The 17,191-nt window shown below is 46.3% G+C and overlaps 2 protein-coding genes across 3 annotated transcripts in view; both read left to right on the top strand.

The window, feature by feature from the left end:
- The window catches only part of sgk3 (serum/glucocorticoid regulated kinase family member 3), a 127,929-nt gene extending 123,240 nt beyond the window's left edge, over positions 1–4,689 (top strand). For both annotated transcript variants that reach the window (XM_067980259.1, XM_067980264.1), the window contains exon 17: positions 69–4,689. In XM_067980259.1, coding sequence (XP_067836360.1) covers positions 69–239 — 171 coding nt within the window. In that variant the 3' untranslated portion in view covers positions 240–4,689. The remainder of the gene's footprint in view (positions 1–68) is intronic.
- Positions 4,690–4,969: 280 nt separating this feature from the next.
- The window catches only part of mcmdc2 (minichromosome maintenance domain containing 2), a 64,584-nt gene continuing 52,362 nt past the window's right edge, over positions 4,970–17,191 (top strand). The window contains exon 1 of the mRNA XM_067980273.1: positions 4,970–5,165. Coding sequence (XP_067836374.1) covers positions 5,066–5,165 — 100 coding nt within the window. The 5' untranslated portion in view covers positions 4,970–5,065. The remainder of the gene's footprint in view (positions 5,166–17,191) is intronic.

Genomic DNA, 17,191 nt, shown 5'->3' on the forward strand with positions numbered 1-17,191 from the left:
CTGAATGCTGTATAAACTATGTAATCTTGTTTTGCGAATATGTGACAACCATAGCATTTGTGTTTCAGGCTGGACCTGAAGACCTACAAAATTTTGATCCAGAATTCACTGAAGAACAGGTTCCACACTCCATTTGTCGGTCTCCTGACCGTTCAATAGTTAATGCTAGTGTTTTAGAAGCTGATGATGCATTTATTGGCTTTTCTTATGCCCCGCCTATTGAAGATTCATTCTTATAAAGGACATCTTCACTGAATAGTTTCTTTAGGAAACAAAGTACTTACACTGTCCAGCTTCAAGCCATCTACATGTGGACTTTTGATTTTGCACCACAGCTATTTGCCTGCCTTAAATAAAGCTTGTAGCAATTGGGTGAAGGGCAATGAATGAATGCAGCTTACACCCTAAAAATAATATAAACAAATTGTACATTCCTTGCGCAACTTAAATGATCCAAATATATAATTGCTTCACTTTTTTCAAGTCTGAAGTTTCCAAAGTGATGCATTTTTAAGGATAGTCTGCTTGTGATACAAGATTTTTTTCTATGTTGAAATTCTGATGAAGTGCTCTACTATATATCTTTTAAATATTGTGGACACAGCTTATCAATGTTGGATAATTATGTTTGGAGAGGTATGTGGTGTGATGTTTCTTTAAGAATTAATGTATTGTGGTCCAAAAGTGATGAGATCACATTTCATAACATGACAAATTGCTTATCATATATTTTAATGTCACATTTTCCACTCCACCACCATCTATTTTGATGCAACATGTCAAGATCATCCATTGGTTTTGGTCATAACTTCACCTGTTTACTAGAAGATTCAATTGAATTGTCACTGTATATAAAACTGCATTTATGATGTAGACATTACTTGAATAATGGAGGGAGTTTCGTGGCCACTCAGGTGAGAGATGTGAAGATGTTTTTCAAGTTATTTAATGCACTGGCCACCAGTTATTAATCATGCCTGTTTTGTTTTACAGAGATATACTGGAAATGTACATATCAGCAAAAACTGTAGCTGAATTAGATGAAACTGATACTTTTATTATTGTAGTATACTGTATTTAACTCCATGCAGTGTGCTGGAGGTGGATATTCATTGATACGGTAAAACAACTAAATAGCACATGTTTAAAAATATATATATGTGTTTATTCTAAATGGTAACTTGTATTTTTTTAATGACAAAATATTGTTAGTTTGCTTTTATGTTTGTGCTGTTTTAAAAGTAAATAAGGATTCAAGAGCAACTCTGATGAAGGAGTTGGTTCAAAACTCATGAGTACTTTTGCCCCTGTACTCCAATGGTGCAATATGTTTGTATACTTAATTCTGTCTTGGACTGGTAGGACAAATGTTTGCACCTATGATTCCCCGTGTGGTGAATTCTTTTTATTGCTAGATTGAGGACCTATCAAGCTGATGCAACAGGAGGCCCTTCTTTTAGGGTGGGGGAGAACATTAGTGTGTGAACTATCTTCTCGTTGTCTCCCACATCAGTGAATGCCTGATTAAAAACCCCCTGTCTGTCCCCTCAGCTGTCGAATAATGCATCGTGGCCTGAAATATAAACAGCAATTTTTAAAAATATGCATAATATAAATATGCATAAAATATGTTCTGTCCTTTTTATTTCTGTTTTCTGTTCTGAACAGTTAAAATTATAACTCAAAGCCCCTTGTAAGTGGCAGTAGTCTATCCACAATATGTCTGAAGGTCACGCAGAAGAACCTTTTAACAACATACATTGATGATTTATAGCAAGTGGAACACCTTTCATTTACCTCTTAATTACATAGGAAAATTCAACTCTTACTCATTTTCATCGCCAGAGAAAAGGCGAGTTCCATTTTAAATGCATCATGGGAGCATATGCTGTCAATCAAAATGTTGTGCCTCAGTCGACTTTAGATGGTTGCCTGCAGGGAATTGAGTTTTTTAAACATTTTGATTTCCGATTAAGGTGGAGAAAGAAACCTCATATTAATTTTTCACTGGAGTTTGACTTCAAGTATCTTAGCCATTAACAACAGTAAAATGTAGTTCAACTCTAGTGGCACTACAAACAGTGACACTAATGGCCTAACTTTTAACCCGAATCCAGGAAGAGGGTGGTGGTGTGGGAGTTCCTGACGGGAAACCCAGAAGTACAGATTTCCTGGAGGTCCTTACGATTTTGATGTGAGGATGTCTTTTTTTTGTCTGTTGCCCTCCCGTCAGTTGGACAGGAGAAGAGCCAGGAAGCGGATGCAATCAGGTAAGTCGTAGATGGGTCGGGATCAGGGGAGGGGTTGGGAGTCGCTGCAGGTAGACTTATTGGGCTTGGGGGAAGTACTCCTGCTCCTCCTGGCCCACAAGCAGTGCAATAAAGACGCTTACCTGCTGTTTCGGGCCTTCTCGCCTCCTCTCACGTGGTATGCAGCAGAAGGCCCAGGAATCCTGGCCCCCAGGAGTTTTTTTTAAAATGCTGTAAAAATGGAGGCCTGCAAGCTCCTACGAGCAGGTTGGTCGCTCGTCCCACCTCCGTTAAAACCAGAAGGGGGTAGGTTGGAGGCGAGTTGGGGTCGGGTTTTAGTTTTTTTTTACAATTTTTTACCTTCCCAACCATCCATTTGTGTGGTTGAAATTTAGGCCAATGTCTTTGTTCCTGCAGTTGATTCTTAATATTTAGAAAAAGTGATTATTCTCTGGCACAGTAATGTTTCTCTAAGTCATCCAAAAGGCATGGAAGACATAATAGGAGTTCAAAGTAATATAAAAATCAAATAAAACAGCAGCATTTGAAATATTTTACTGTATATTGCTATTTAGATTTACAATACCTCACCAGAACTGCATATGCTTTGTTTATAAATACCCTGTTTTTATTTTTTCTAACTCTCACTCTTTGAACTAGTCTGTGAAAGGCGGATAATGAGATGAGGAGGATAAATCCCCATTTGGTATTTAAAAAGCAGTAGCTATTTTTATAAATGTGATTGCCTTCCACAAACACGTTAATTGCTATGCCCCATTCCTGATTTTGCTTCACTTTGATTATAACAGTGTTGTGTGAAAGATAGGTGCCATAAAACCTAGAAATAGTTAAATAATATTAAACAGCAATTCAGTGAACTCAGATACTTCAAGGAAATAACCTTTACCAAATGCTAGTAGTTCTATTATGGTATATAGATGTTTCTAGAATCATAGAAGTTTACAACATGGAAACAGGCCCTTCGGCCCAACATGTCCATGTCGCCCAGTTTATACCACTAAGCTAGTCCTAATTGCCTGCACTTGGCCCATATCCCTCTATACCCATCTTACCCATGTAACTGTCCAAATGCTTTTTAAAAGACAAAATTGTACCCGCCTCTACTACTGCCTCTGGCAGCTCGTTCCAGACACTCACCACCCTTTGAGTGAAAAAATTGCCCCTCTGGACCCTTTTGTATCTCTCCCCTCTCACCTTAAATCTATGCCCCCTCGTTATAGACTCCCCTACCTTTGGGAAAATATTTTTCTACTTTTTACTTTAAGTCCTAAGCTCTAAAGTATAGGCCACTGAGAGATACATACAGTTCCTGTAAACTGTACAGGACTTTCTAATAGGATTAGCTGTCGAAGTTATTTCTTGTAGGGAAGGACTTACAGATTTTGGGTACTGCTCCCAGAATTAGTTTCAATCTTGCAATTATACACAGCCTGTCCCTGTAACCATCCATCCACTGAGTTTTAAGCATATACCTCCCAGTGTCCTTTTTGTCTTTGCCGCTTTGTACATTTTGCTGAGCTTCCTATCTGAAGTGAGCTGCTTAATGCAAAGTACAGCCCAAGCTTTTCCAGCATAGATTGGTGATATGCATCATTATTGCCATAACAAGTTTGGAGATTTTTATTTTTTTTTAAAAATGTGCATTTATATAGTGCCTTTCATGACTGCAGGATGTTCCAAAGCACTTCACAACCAATGAACTGTAATGTAGGGAAATGTAAGTAAATTTGCACATTGTGATCCCAAAAACAGCAATGCCATAAATAACCAGATGATCTGTTTTTAGTGATGTTGGTTGAGGGATAAATATTGGCCAGGTCACCAGAACTCCCTGCTTCTCTAGTGCTACAGGAACTCTTACATCTACCTGAGAGGGGAAACAGGATCTCTGTTTAATGTCTCATCCGAAGTATGGATACCATAGACTGTATGCATGTAGATAATTTAAATTAGACTGGTTAGGGAAAATGAGGGGACTTCCATATAAGTTATATTAACATAGAGCTACGTTAGACGGCAGGAGGTTTTTAGAGGGTCATAGACCTTTGGAATAAGTTGCCAGCTGGTGGAGTGCGTTGTGGATTTGCTGCAGCTGTTCAAATGGGAGCTGTATGAGTTCCTAAAGGAGATTGAGATCGCTGTATGCATAATAGAGGTGGGATGTTGGGTGACGTATGGTGTGTTCACTGTCAGCTCTTGGAACTTGTTTTTGATCGCCTTCTGGTAAGGTGGCAACAAAAGTTAGAGAAGAAAGCTGCCACAGGGAGAAAAACTGCTGCTGCCTAATATGAGAAAACTGATTGTAACTGATGTGTTGCTCGTGGAGTAAGCTTAATGTCACTTATCTTGGCATAAGCATAGTCTAATTTTTAAAATGATGCATTTCACTGACTTAATAATAAATACATGTTTAAACCAACCAGAGTCATTCATCTCATTCATTTGGGTCATAAATCTCACTGCTAATAGATCACTTAATTTGAGAGCTGATTTGTATTTTACTCTGAAAAGAAATGCAGCTCCAGGGGTTTGAAGAGATGTCCCTGCCCTGCAGTTCGGCCCAGGGACAGGGACAGGTCCCACGCGACCAGAGGAGGTGTACCACGCCTGCGCACCTGTCGATCGTCCATCAAGAGGCCGAGGGCGGCGGTGAGCAGGTGTCCGCTGCCAATTGAGCGAGCCGTCAGCCGGAGGAGGGCTGCTAACACCGGGGCCTAGCGCGTAACATAGTCCCTTCGCGCGGCTCGGCTCGGCGGTAAATTGTCCACAGGCAGAGGTCAGAGCTGCTGTGTTAAATGGCTCCTGAGGACCTGGCTCTGAAGGAGGTGGCCCTGGTTTACTTGGACAGGACTGGAGGGCTGCACAAATTTATCAGTGACTGTAGACGTTATAACGGTAATTTTTAAAGGAGAAATACCTCTAATTATTCATTCAAAATAGTATTTATGGTGATGTATTTAAAACAAAAACTAAGCCAGATTTATAAAACCATAACAAACATAGAAAAGTTATAGCACGGCAGGAGGCCATTCGGCCCATTGAGTCCTGCGCCAGCTCTATGCAAGAGCAATCCAACTAGTCCCACACTCCCGTCGTATCTCCGGAGCCCTGCAATTTTTTATTTTCAAGTACTTACCCAGTTCCCTTTTGAAAGGCATGATTGAATCTGCCTCTACCATCCCCTCGGGCAGTGCATTCCAGATCCAAACCACTCACCGTGTAAAAACGTTTTTCCTCATGTCACCTTTGGTTCTTTTGCCAATCACCTTAAATCTATGTCCTCTGGTTCATAACCTTTCCACCAATGGGAACAGTTTCTCTCAATCTACTCTGTCGTGACCCTTCATGATTTTGAATAACTCCATCAAATCTCCTCGCAACCTCCTTTGTTTGAAGGAGAAAAACTCCAGCTCCTCCGGACGATCCATATAACTAAAGTCCCTCATCCCTGGAATAATTCCAGTAAATCTCTTCTGCACCCTCTCTAAGCACATCTTTTCTAAAGTGCCCAGAACTGGACACAATACTCCAGTTGTGGCCGAACCAGTGTTTTATAAAGGTTCAATGTAACTTCCTTACTTTTGTACTCTATGCCTCTATTTATAAAGCCCAGGATCCCGTATGCTTTTTAACCACTTTCTTAACCTGCCCTGCCACCTTCAACGATCTGTGCACATATACCCCCAGATCTCTCTGTTCCTGTACCCCTTTTAGAATTGTGCCCTCCTGTTTATATTGCCTCTCCTCATTCTTCCTACCAAAATATATCATTTCGCATTTTTCTGCTTTAAATTTCATCTGCCACATGTCCACCCATGCCACCAGCCTGTCTATATCCTCTTGAAGTCCATCACTATCCTCCTCATTGTTTACTACTCTTCCAAGTTTTGTGCAATCTGCAAATTTTGAAATTGTGCCCTGTACACCCAAGTCCAAGTCATTAATATATATCAAGAAAAGCAGTGGTCCCAGCATCGACCTCTGGGGAACATCACTGTACACCTCTCACCAGTCCGATAAACAACCGTTCACGACAACTCTCTGTTTCCTGTCACTTAGCCAATTCTGTATCCATGTTGCTACTGCCCCCTTTATTCCATGGGCCGCAATCTTGATGACAAGCCTATTATGCGGCACTTTATCGAACGCCTTTTGAAAGTCCATATACACCACATCAACTGCATTGCCCTCATTTATCCTCTCTGTTACCTCATCAAAAAACTCTATCAAGTTAGTTAAACACGATTTGCCATTAACAAATCCGTGCTGGCTTTCCCTAATCAATCCACACTCGTCCAAGTGACAGTTAATTCTGTCCCGGATTATCGTTTCTAAAAGTTTCCCCACCGCCGAGGTTAAACTGACTGGCCTATAGTTGCTGGGTTTATCCTTGCATCTTTTTTTGAACAAGGGTGTAACATTTGCAATTCTCTAGTTCTCTGGCACCACCCCTCTATCTAAAGATGTTTGGCCAGTACCTCCGCAATTTCCACCCTTACTTCCCTCAGCAACCTAGGATGCATCCCATCCAGACCGGGTGACTTACCTACTTTAAGTACAGCGAGCCTTTCTAGTACCTCTTTATCAATTTTTAGCCCATCCAATATCTATATATGGTAAGGGGTCACAACAAGAGGAGTGTCCCTAAAGTCATTTCAATTTTACTACTGCAGGGATCTGTGGACTTAAGTATCCCTTCTTCCTGTTGTGCACTCAGGATATCAAATGCATGTACATCTTATGTACATGACCAACATATATTCACAAGGTAGAGATAGATGAGAAAGGCCATTTGATCCATCTCACTCCATCCACCCAGAAAGGAGTATCCCGCTCCCTCCCCCATCATGACATCCAACTGCAGTTGCTTGATATCTGTGCTTTTGACCAGTTTGCTTTGAACCTATTGGATCCAAATTATTAATGTAAATTAAAAACTAGGAATCTCAATACTGATTCCTGGAGCACCCCATTCAGCACTGCCCCTACCTTGCATCTTCTCTGACAAGTATCACTGCTCCCAACCCTTCAGTCAATTTCTTGTCCATTTCCAGATTATACCCTGAATTCCTACTGCTTTATCCTTAACATTGGAACATAAGAGATAGGAGCAGGGGTAGGCCATTTGGCCCTTCGAGCTTGCTCCGCTATTCAATGAGATCATGGCTGATCTGATTTTGGCCTCAACTCTACTTTCCCATCTGTTCCCCATATCCTTTGACTCCCTTGCTGATCAAAAAATTGTCTAACTCAGCCTTGAATATATTCGATGACTCTGCCTCCACCACTCTTTGGGGCAAAGAATTCCAAAGGTTCACAACCCTCTGAGAGAAGAAATTTCTCCTCATCTCCGTTTTAAATGGGCGACCCGTTATTCTGAGACTATGCCCCCTAGTTCTAGATTCCCCTATGAGGGGAAACATCCTCTTGGCATTTACCCTGTCAAGCCACCTCAGAATCTTATATGTTTCAATGAGATCTCCTCTCATTCTTCTAAACTCCAGTGAGTATAGACCCAACCTGCTCAATCTTTCCTCATAAGAAAACCCTTCCATACCCAGAATCAACCGAGTGAACCTTCTCTGAATCACCTCCAATGCAAGTATATCCTTCCTTAAATAAGGGGACCAAAACTGCACACAATACTCTAGGTGTGGCCTCACCAGCACCCCGTACAGTTGTAGCAAGACTGCCCTGCTTTTATACTCCTACCCCCTTGGAATAAAGGCCAATATTCCATTTTCCTTCCCAATTACCTGCTGCACCTGTATGCTAATTTTTGTGCGTCATGTATGAGGACACTCAAATCCCTCTGAACCACAGCATTCTGTAGTCTTTATATAATATTTTGTTTTTTTATTCTTCCCACTAAAGTGGATGACTTCACATTTTCTCACATTATACTCCATCGACTAAATTTTTGCCCACTCACTTAACCTATCTTTTTTTTCTTCGTTCATGAGATTTAGGCGTCGCTGGCGAGGCCGGCATTTATTGCCCATCCCTAATTGCCCTTGAGAAGGTGGTGGTGAGCCGCTGCCTTGAACCGCTGCAGTCCGTGTGGTGAAGGTTCTCTCACAATGCTGTTAGGAAGGGAGTTCCAGGATTTTGACCCAGTGACGATGAAGGAACAGCGATATATTTCCAAGTCGGGATGGTGTGTGACTTGGAGGGGAATGTGCAGGTGGTGTTGTTCCCATGTGCCTGCTGCTCTTGTCCTTCTAGGTGGTAGAGGTCGCAGGTGTGGGAGGTGCTGTTGAAGAAGCCTTGGCGAGTTGCTGCAGTGCATCCTGTGGATGATACAAACTGCAGCCACTTTGCGCCGGTGGTGAAGGGAGTGAATGTTTAGGGTGGTGGATGGGGTGGCAATCAAGCGGGCTGCTTTGTCCTGGATGGTGTCGAGCTTCTTGAGTATTGTTGGAGCTGCACTCATCCAGGCAAATGGAGAATATTCCATCACACTCCTGACTTGTGCCTTGTAGATGGTGGAAAGCCTTTGGGGAGTCAGGAGGTGAGTCTCTCATCACAGAATACCCAGCCTCTGACCTGCTCTTGTAGCCACAGTATTTATATGGCTGGTCCAGTTCAGTTTCTGGTCAATGGTGACCCCAGGATGTTGATGGTGGGGGATTTGGCGATAGTAATGCCGTTGAATGTCAAGGGGAGGTGGTTAGACTCTCTCTTGTTGGAGATGGTCATTGCCTGGCGCGAATGTTACTTGCCACTTATGAGCTCAAGCCTGGATGTTGTCCAGGTCTTGCTGCATGCGGGCTCGGACTGCTTCACGACCTGAGGGGTTGCGAATGGAACTGAACACTGTGCAATCATCAGCGAACATCTCCATTTATGACCTTACGATGGAGGGAAGGTCATTGATGAAGCAGCTGAAGATGGTTGGGCCTAGGACACTGCCTTGAGGAACTCCGAAAGCAATGTCCTGGGGCTGAGATGATTGGCCTCCAACAACCACTCCCATCTTCCTTTGTGCTAGGTATGACTCCAGCCACTGGAGAGTTTTCCCACTGATTCCCACTGACTTCAATTTTACTAGGGCTCCTTGGTGCCACACTCGGTCAAATGCTGCCTTGATGTCAAGGGCAGTTACTCTCACCTCACCTCTGGAATTCAGCTCTTTTGTCCATGTTTGGACCAAGGTTGTAATGAGGAGCCGAGTCATCCTGGCGGAACCCAAACTGAGCATCGGTGATCAGGTTATTGGTGAGTAAGTGCCGCTTGATAGTACTGTCAACGACTCCTTCTATCACTTTGCTGATGACTGAGAGCAGACTGATGGGGCGGTAATTGGCCGGATTGGATTTGTCCTGCTTTTTGTGGACAGGACATACCTGGGCAATTTTCCACATTGTCGGGTAGATGCCAGTGTTGGAGCTGAACTGGAACAGTTTGGCTAGAGGCGCAGCTAGTTCTGGAGCACAAGTCTTCAGCACTACAGCCGGGATGTTGTCGGGGCCCATAGCCTTTGCTGTATCCAGTGCACTCAGCCGTTTCTTGATATCACGTGGAGTGAATTGAATTGGCTGAAGACTGGCTTCTGTGATGGTGGGGATATCGGGAGGAGGCCGAGATGGATCATCCACTCAGCACTTCTGGCTGAAGATGGCTGCAAAAGCTTCAGCCTTGTCTTTTGCACTCACATGCTGGACTCCGCCATCATTGAGGATGGGGATGTTTGCAGAGCCTCCTCCTCCCGTTAGTTGTTTAATTGTCCACCACCATTCACGACTGGATGTGGCAGGACTTTTTTTTTATTCGTTCACGGGATGTGGGCGTCGCTGGCGAGGCCAGCATTTATTGCCCATCCCTAATTGCCCTCGAGAAGGTGGTGGTGAGCCGCCTTCTTGAACCGCTGCAGTCCGTGTGGTGACGGTTCTCCCACAGTGCTGTTAGGAAGGGAGTTCCAGGATTTTGACCCAGTGACGATGAAGGAACGGCGATATATTTCCAAGTCGGGATGGTGTGTGACTTGGAGGGGAACGTGCAGGTGGTGTTGTTCCCATGTGCCTGCTGCTCTTGTCCTTCTAGGTGGTAGAGGTCGCGGGTTTGGGAGGTGCTGTCGAAGAAGCCTTGGCCAGTTGCTGCAGTGCATCCTGTGGATGGTACACACTGCAGCCACAGTGCGCCGGTGGTGAAGGGAGTGAATGTTTAGGGTGATCGATGGGGTGCCAATCAAGTGGGCTGCTTTATCTTGGATGGTGTCGAGCTTCTTGAGTGTTGTTGGAGCTGCACTCATCCAGGCAAGTGGAGAGTATTCCATCACACTCCTGACTTGTGCCTTGTAGATGGTGGAAAGGCTTTGGGGAGTCAGGAGGTGAGTCACTCGCCGCAGAACACCCAGCCTCTGACCTGCTCTTGTAGCCACAGTATGTATATGGCTGGTCCAGTTCAGTTTCTGGTCAATGGTGACCCCCAGGATGTTGATGGTGGGGGATTCGGCGATGGTAATGCCGTTGAATGTCAAGGGGAGGTGGTTAGACTTTCTCTTGTTGGAGATGGTCATTGCCTGGCACTTATCTGGCGCGAATGTTACTTGCCACTTATGAGCCCAAGCCTGGATGTTGTCCAGGTCTTGCTGCATGCGGGCTCGGACTGCTTCATTATCTGAAGGGTTGCGAATGGAACTGAACACTGTGCAGTCATCAGCGAACATCCCCATTTCTGACCTTATGATGGAGGGAAGGTCATTGATGAAGCAGCTGAAGATGGTTGGGCCTAGGACACTGCCCTGAGGAACTCCTGCAGCAATGCCCTGGGGCTGAGATGATTGGCCTCCAACAACCACTACCATCTTCCTTTGTGCTAGGTATGACTCCAGCCACTGGAGAGTTTTCCCCCTGATTCCCATGGACTTCAATTTTACTAGGGCTCCTTGGTGCCACACTCGGTCAAATGCTGCCTTGATGTCAAGGGCAGTCACTCTCACCTCACCTCTGGAATTCAGCTCTTTTGTCCATGTTTGGACCAAGGCTGTAATGAGGTCTGGAGCTGAGTGGTCCTGGCGGAACCCAAACTGAGCATCGGTGAGCAGGTTATTGGTGAGTAAGTGCCGCTTCATAGCACTGTTGACGACACCTTCCATCACTTTGCTGATGATTGAGAGTAGACTGATGGGGCGGTAATTGGCCGGATTGGATTTGTCCTGCTTTTTGTGGACAGGACACACCTGGGCAATTTTCCACATTGTCGGGTGGATGCCAGTGTTGTAGCTGTACTGGAACAACTTGGCTAGAGGCGCAGCTAGTTCTGGAGCACAAGTCTTCAGCACTACAGCTGGGATGTTGTCGGGGCCCATAGCCTTTGCTGTATCCAGTGCACTCAGCCGTTTCTTGATATCACGTGGAGTGAATCGAATTGGCCGAAGACTGGCTTCCGTGATGGTGGGGATATCGGGAGGAGGCTGAGATGGATCATCCACTCGGCACTTCTGGCTGAAGATGGTTGCAAACGCTTCAGCCTTGTCTTTTGCACTCACGTGCTGGACTCCGCCATCATTGAGAATGGGGATGTTTGCAGAGCCTCCTCCTCCCGTTAGTTGTTTAATTGTCCACCACCATTCACGACTGGATGTGGCAGGACTGCAGAGCTTTGATTGTGGTTGTGGAATCGCTTAGCTCTGTCTATAGCATGTTGCTTCCGCTGTTTAGCATGCATGTAGTCCTGAGTTGTAGCTTCACCAGGTTGGTACCTCATTTTTAGGTACGCCTGGTGCTGCTCCTGGCATGCTCTTCTACACTCCTCATTGAACCAGGGTTGATCCCCTGGCTTGTTGGTAATGGTAGAGTGAGGAATATGCCGGGCCATGAGTTTACAGATTGTGCTGGAATACAATTCTGCTGCTGCTGATGGCCCACAGCGCCTCATGGATGGCCAGTTTTGAGCTGCGAGATCTGTTCTGAATCTATCCCATTTAGCACGGTGGTAGTGCCACACAACACGTTGGATGGTGTCCTCGGTGCGAAGACGGGACTTCATCTCCATGAGAACTGTGCGGTGGTCACTCCTCCCAATACTGTCATGGACAGATGCATTTGCGACAGGTAGATTGGTGAGGACAAGGTCAAGTAAGTTTTTCCCTTGTGTTGGTTCGCTCACCACCTGCCGCAGGCCCAGTCTATCAGCTATGTCCTTTTGGACTCGGCCAGCTCGGTGAGTAGTGGTGTTGCAGAGACACTTTTGGTGATGGACATTGAAGTCCCCCACCCAGAGTACATTCTGTGCCCTTGCTACCCTCACTGCTTCCTTCAGGTGGTACTTAACATGGAGGAGGACTGATTCATCAGCTGAGGGAGGACGGTAGGTGGTAATCAGCAGGAGGCTTCCTCGCCCATGTTTGACCTGATGCCATGAGATTTCATGGGGTCCAGAGTCAATGTTGAGGACTCCCAGGACCATTCCCTCCTGACTGTATGTTGTGAGGAGGACACAAAGGGGTATTGTTTGTATCAGTAATGGTGGCCATGAACCACCAGATTGTCGTAAAAACCCATCTGGTTCACTAATGTCCTTCAGGGAAGGAAACCTGCTGTCCTTACCCGGTCTGGCCTATTTGTGACTCCAGACCCACAGCAATGTGGTTGATTTTTAATATCACTGTACCGCCACCTCTGGTCGGTCTGTCCTGCCGGTGGGACAGGACATACCCAGGGATGGTGACGGAAGAGTCTGGGACATTGGCTGAAAGGCATGATTCTGTGAGTGTGGCAATGTCAGGCTGTTGCTTGACTGGTCTGTGGGACAGCTCTCCCAGTCCCCAGATGTTGGTGAGGAGGACTTTGCAGGGTCGACTGCGTTTGGTTTGCCTTTGTCGTGTCCGGTGCCTAGTAGTCCGATGCCGGGTGGTCCATCCGGATTTATTCTTATTGTGACTGTTTTTGGCGAGATTTTACAACTGAGTGGCTTGCTGGGCCATTTCAGAGGGTAATTAAGAATCAACCACATTGCTGTGGGTCTGGAGTCACATGTAGGCCAGACCGGGTAAGGACGGCAGGTTTCCTTCCCTAAAGGACATTAGTGAACCAGATGGGTTTTTCGACAATCTGGTGGTTCATGGCCACCATTACTGATACAAACAATACCCCTTTGTGTCCTCCTCACAACTTACTTTTCTACCTATCTTTGTATCATCAGCAAATTTGGCCACGGTACACTCGCTTTCTTCATCCAAATCATTGATATAGATTGTAAATTGTTGAGGCCCCAGCATTGATCCCTGCGACACCCCACCGGTTACAGATTGCCATCATGAAACTGACCCATTTATCCCGACTCTCTGTTTTTTGTTAGTTAGCCAATCCTCCATCCATGCTAATATATTACCCCCGACACCATGAGCTTTTTTTTGTATTCGTTCATGGGATGTGGGCGTCGCTGGTGAGGCCGGCATTTATTGCCCATCCCTAATTGCCCTTGAGAAGATGGTGGTGAGCCGCCTTCTTGAACCGCTGCAGTCCGTGTGGTGACGGTTCTTCCACAGTGCTGTTAGGAAGGGAGTTCCAGGATTTTGACCCAGTGACGATGAAGGAACGGCGATATATTTCCAAGTCGGGATGGTGTGTGACTTGGAGGGGAACGTGCAGGTGGTGTTGTTCCCATGTGCCTGCTGCTCTTGTCCTTCTAGGTGGTAGAGGTCGCGGGTTTGGGAGGTGCTGTCGAAGAAGCCTTGGCCAGTTGCTGCAGTGCATCCTGTGGATGGTACACACTGCAGCCACAGTGCGCCGGTGGTGAAGGGAGTGAATGTTTAGGGTGATCGATGGGGTGCCAATCAAGTGGGCTGCTTTATCTTGAATGGTGTCGAGCTTCTTGAGTGTTGTTGGAGCTGCACTCATCCAGGCAAGTGGAGAGTATTCCATCACACTCCTGACTTGTGCCTTGTAGATGGTGGAAAGGCTTTGGGGAGTCAGGAGGTGAGTCACTCGCCGCAGAACACCCAGCCTCTGACCTGCTCTTGTAGCCACAGTATGTATATGGCTGGTCCAGTTCAGTTTCTGGTCAATGGTGACCCCCAGGATGTTGATGGTGGGGGATTCGGCGATGGTAATGCCGTTGAATGTCAAGGGGAGGTGGTTAGACTTTCTCTTGTTGGAGATGGTCATTGCCTGGCACTTATCTGGCGCGAATGTTACTTGCCACTTATGAGCCCAAGCCTGGATGTTGTCCAGGTCTTGCTGCATGCGGGCTCGGACTGCTTCATTATCTGAAGGGTTGCGAATGGAACTGAACACTGTGCAGTCATCAGCGAACATCCCCATTTCTGACCTTATGATGGAGGGAAGGTCATTGATGAAGCAGCTGAAGATGGTTGGGCCTAGGACACTGCCCTGAGGAACTCCTGCAGCAATGCCCTGGGGCTGAGATGATTGGCCTCCAACAACCACTACCATCTTCCTTTGTGCTAGGTATGACTCCAGCCACTGGAGAGTTTTCCCCCTGATTCCCATGGACTTCAATTTTACTAGGGCTCCTTGGTGCCACACTCGGTCAAATGCTGCCTTGATGTCAAGGGCAGTCACTCTCACCTCACCTCTGGAATTCAGCTCTTTTGTCCATGTTTGGACCAAGGCTGTAATGAGGTCTGGAGCTGAGTGGTCCTGGCGGAACCCAAACTGAGCATCGGTGAGCAGGTTATTGGTGAGTAAGTGCCGCTTCATAGCACTGTTGACGACACCTTCCATCACTTTGCTGATGATTGAGAGTAGACTGATGGGGCGGTAATTGGCCGGATTGGATTTGTCCTGCTTTTTGTGGACAGGACACACCTGGGCAATTTTCCACATTGTCGGGTAGATGCCAGTGTTGTAGCTGTACTGGAATAACTTGGCTAGAGGCGCAGCTAGTTCTGGAGCACAAGTCTTCAGCACTACAGCTGGGATGTTGTCGGGGCCCATAGCCTTTGCTGTATCCAGTGCACTCAGCCGTTTCTTGATATCACGTGGAGTGAATCGAATTGGCCGAAGACTGGCTTCCGTGATGGTGGGGATATCGGGAGGAGGCTGAGATGGATCATCCACTCGGCACTTCTGGCTGAAGATGGTTGCAAACGCTTCAGCCTTGTCTTTTGCACTCACGTGCTGGACTCCGCCATCATTGAGAATGGGGATGTTTGCAGAGCCTCCTCCTCCCGTTAGTTGTTTAATTGTCCACCACCATTCACGACTGGATGTGGCAGGACTGCAGAGCTTTGATTGTGGTTGTGGAATCGCTTAGCTCTGTCTATAGCATGTTGCTTCCGCTGTTTAGCATGCATGTAGTCCTGAGTTGTAGCTTCACCAGGTTGGTACCTCATTTTTAGGTACGCCTGGTGCTGCTCCTGGCATGCTCTTCTACACTCCTCATTGAACCAGGGTTGATCCCCTGGCTTGTTGGTAATGGTAGAGTGAGGAATATGCCGGGCCATGAGTTTACAGATTGTGCTGGAATACAATTCTGCTGCTGCTGATGGCCCACAGCGCCTCATGGATGGCCAGTTTTGAGCTGCGAGATCTGTTCTGAATCTATCCCATTTAGCACGGTGGTAGTGCCACACAACACGTTGGATGGTGTCCTCGGTGCGAAGACGGGACTTCATCTCCATGAGAACTGTGCGGTGGTCACTCCTCCCAATACTGTCATGGACAGATGCATTTGCGACAGGTAGATTGGTGAGGACAAGGTCAAGTAAGTTTTTCCCTTGTGTTGGTTCGCTCACCACCTGCCGCAGGCCCAGTCTATCAGCTATGTCCTTTTGGACTCGGCCAGCTCGGTGAGTAGTGGTGTTACAGAGACACTTTTGGTGATGGACATTGAAGTCCCCCACCCAGAGTACATTCTGTGCCCTTGCTACCCTCACTGCTTCCTTCAGGTGGTACTTAACATGGAGGAGGACTGATTCATCAGCTGAGGGAGGACGGTAGGTGGTAATCAGCAGGAGGCTTCCTCGCCCATGTTTGACCTGATGCCATGAGATTTCATGGGGTCCAGAGTCAATGTTGAGGACTCCCAGGACCATTCCCTCCTGACTGTATGTTGTGAGGAGGACACAAAGGGGTATTGTTTGTATCAGTAATGGTGGCCATGAACCACCAGATTGTCGTAAAAACCCATCTGGTTCACTAATGTCCTTCAGGGAAGGAAACCTGCTGTCCTTACCCGGTCTGGCCTATTTGTGACTCCAGACCCACAGCAATGTGGTTGATTTTTAATATCACTGTACCGCCACCTCTGGTCGGTCTGTCCTGCCGGTGGGACAGGACATACCCAGGGATGGTGACGGAAGAGTCTGGGACATTGGCTGAAAGGCATGATTCTGTGAGTGTGGCAATGTCAGGCTGTTGCTTGACTAGTCTGTGGGACAGCTCTCCCAGTCCCCAGATGTTGGTGAGGAGGACTTTGCAGGGTCGACTGCGTTTGGTTTGCCTTTGTCGTGTCCGGTGCCTAGTAGTCCGATGCCGGGTGGTCCATCCGGATTTATTCTTATTGTGACTGTTTTTGGCGAGATTTTACAACTGAGTGGCTTGCTGGGCCATTTCAGAGGGTAATTAAGAATCAACCACATTGCTGTGGGTCTGGAGTCACATGTAGGCCAGACCGGGTAAGGACGGCAGGTTTCCTTCCCTAAAGGACATTAGTGAACCAGATGGGTTTTTCGACAATCTGGTGGTTCATGGCCACCATTACTGATACAAACAATACCCCTTTGTGTCCTCCTCACAACTTACTTTTCTACCTATCTTTGTATCATCAGCAAATTTGGCCACGGTACACTCGCTTTCTTCATCCAAATCATTGATATAGATTGTAAATTGTTGAGGCCCCAGCATTGATCCCTGCGACACCCCACCGGTTACAGATTGCCATCATGAAACTGACCCCTTTATCCCGACTCTCTGTTTTTTGTTAGTTAGCCAATCCTCCATCCATGCTAATAT

Source organism: Heptranchias perlo, chromosome 3 (genome assembly GCF_035084215.1).
Source record: "Heptranchias perlo isolate sHepPer1 chromosome 3, sHepPer1.hap1, whole genome shotgun sequence".
In the NCBI taxonomy this organism is placed as follows: Eukaryota; Metazoa; Chordata; class Chondrichthyes; order Hexanchiformes; family Hexanchidae; genus Heptranchias; species Heptranchias perlo.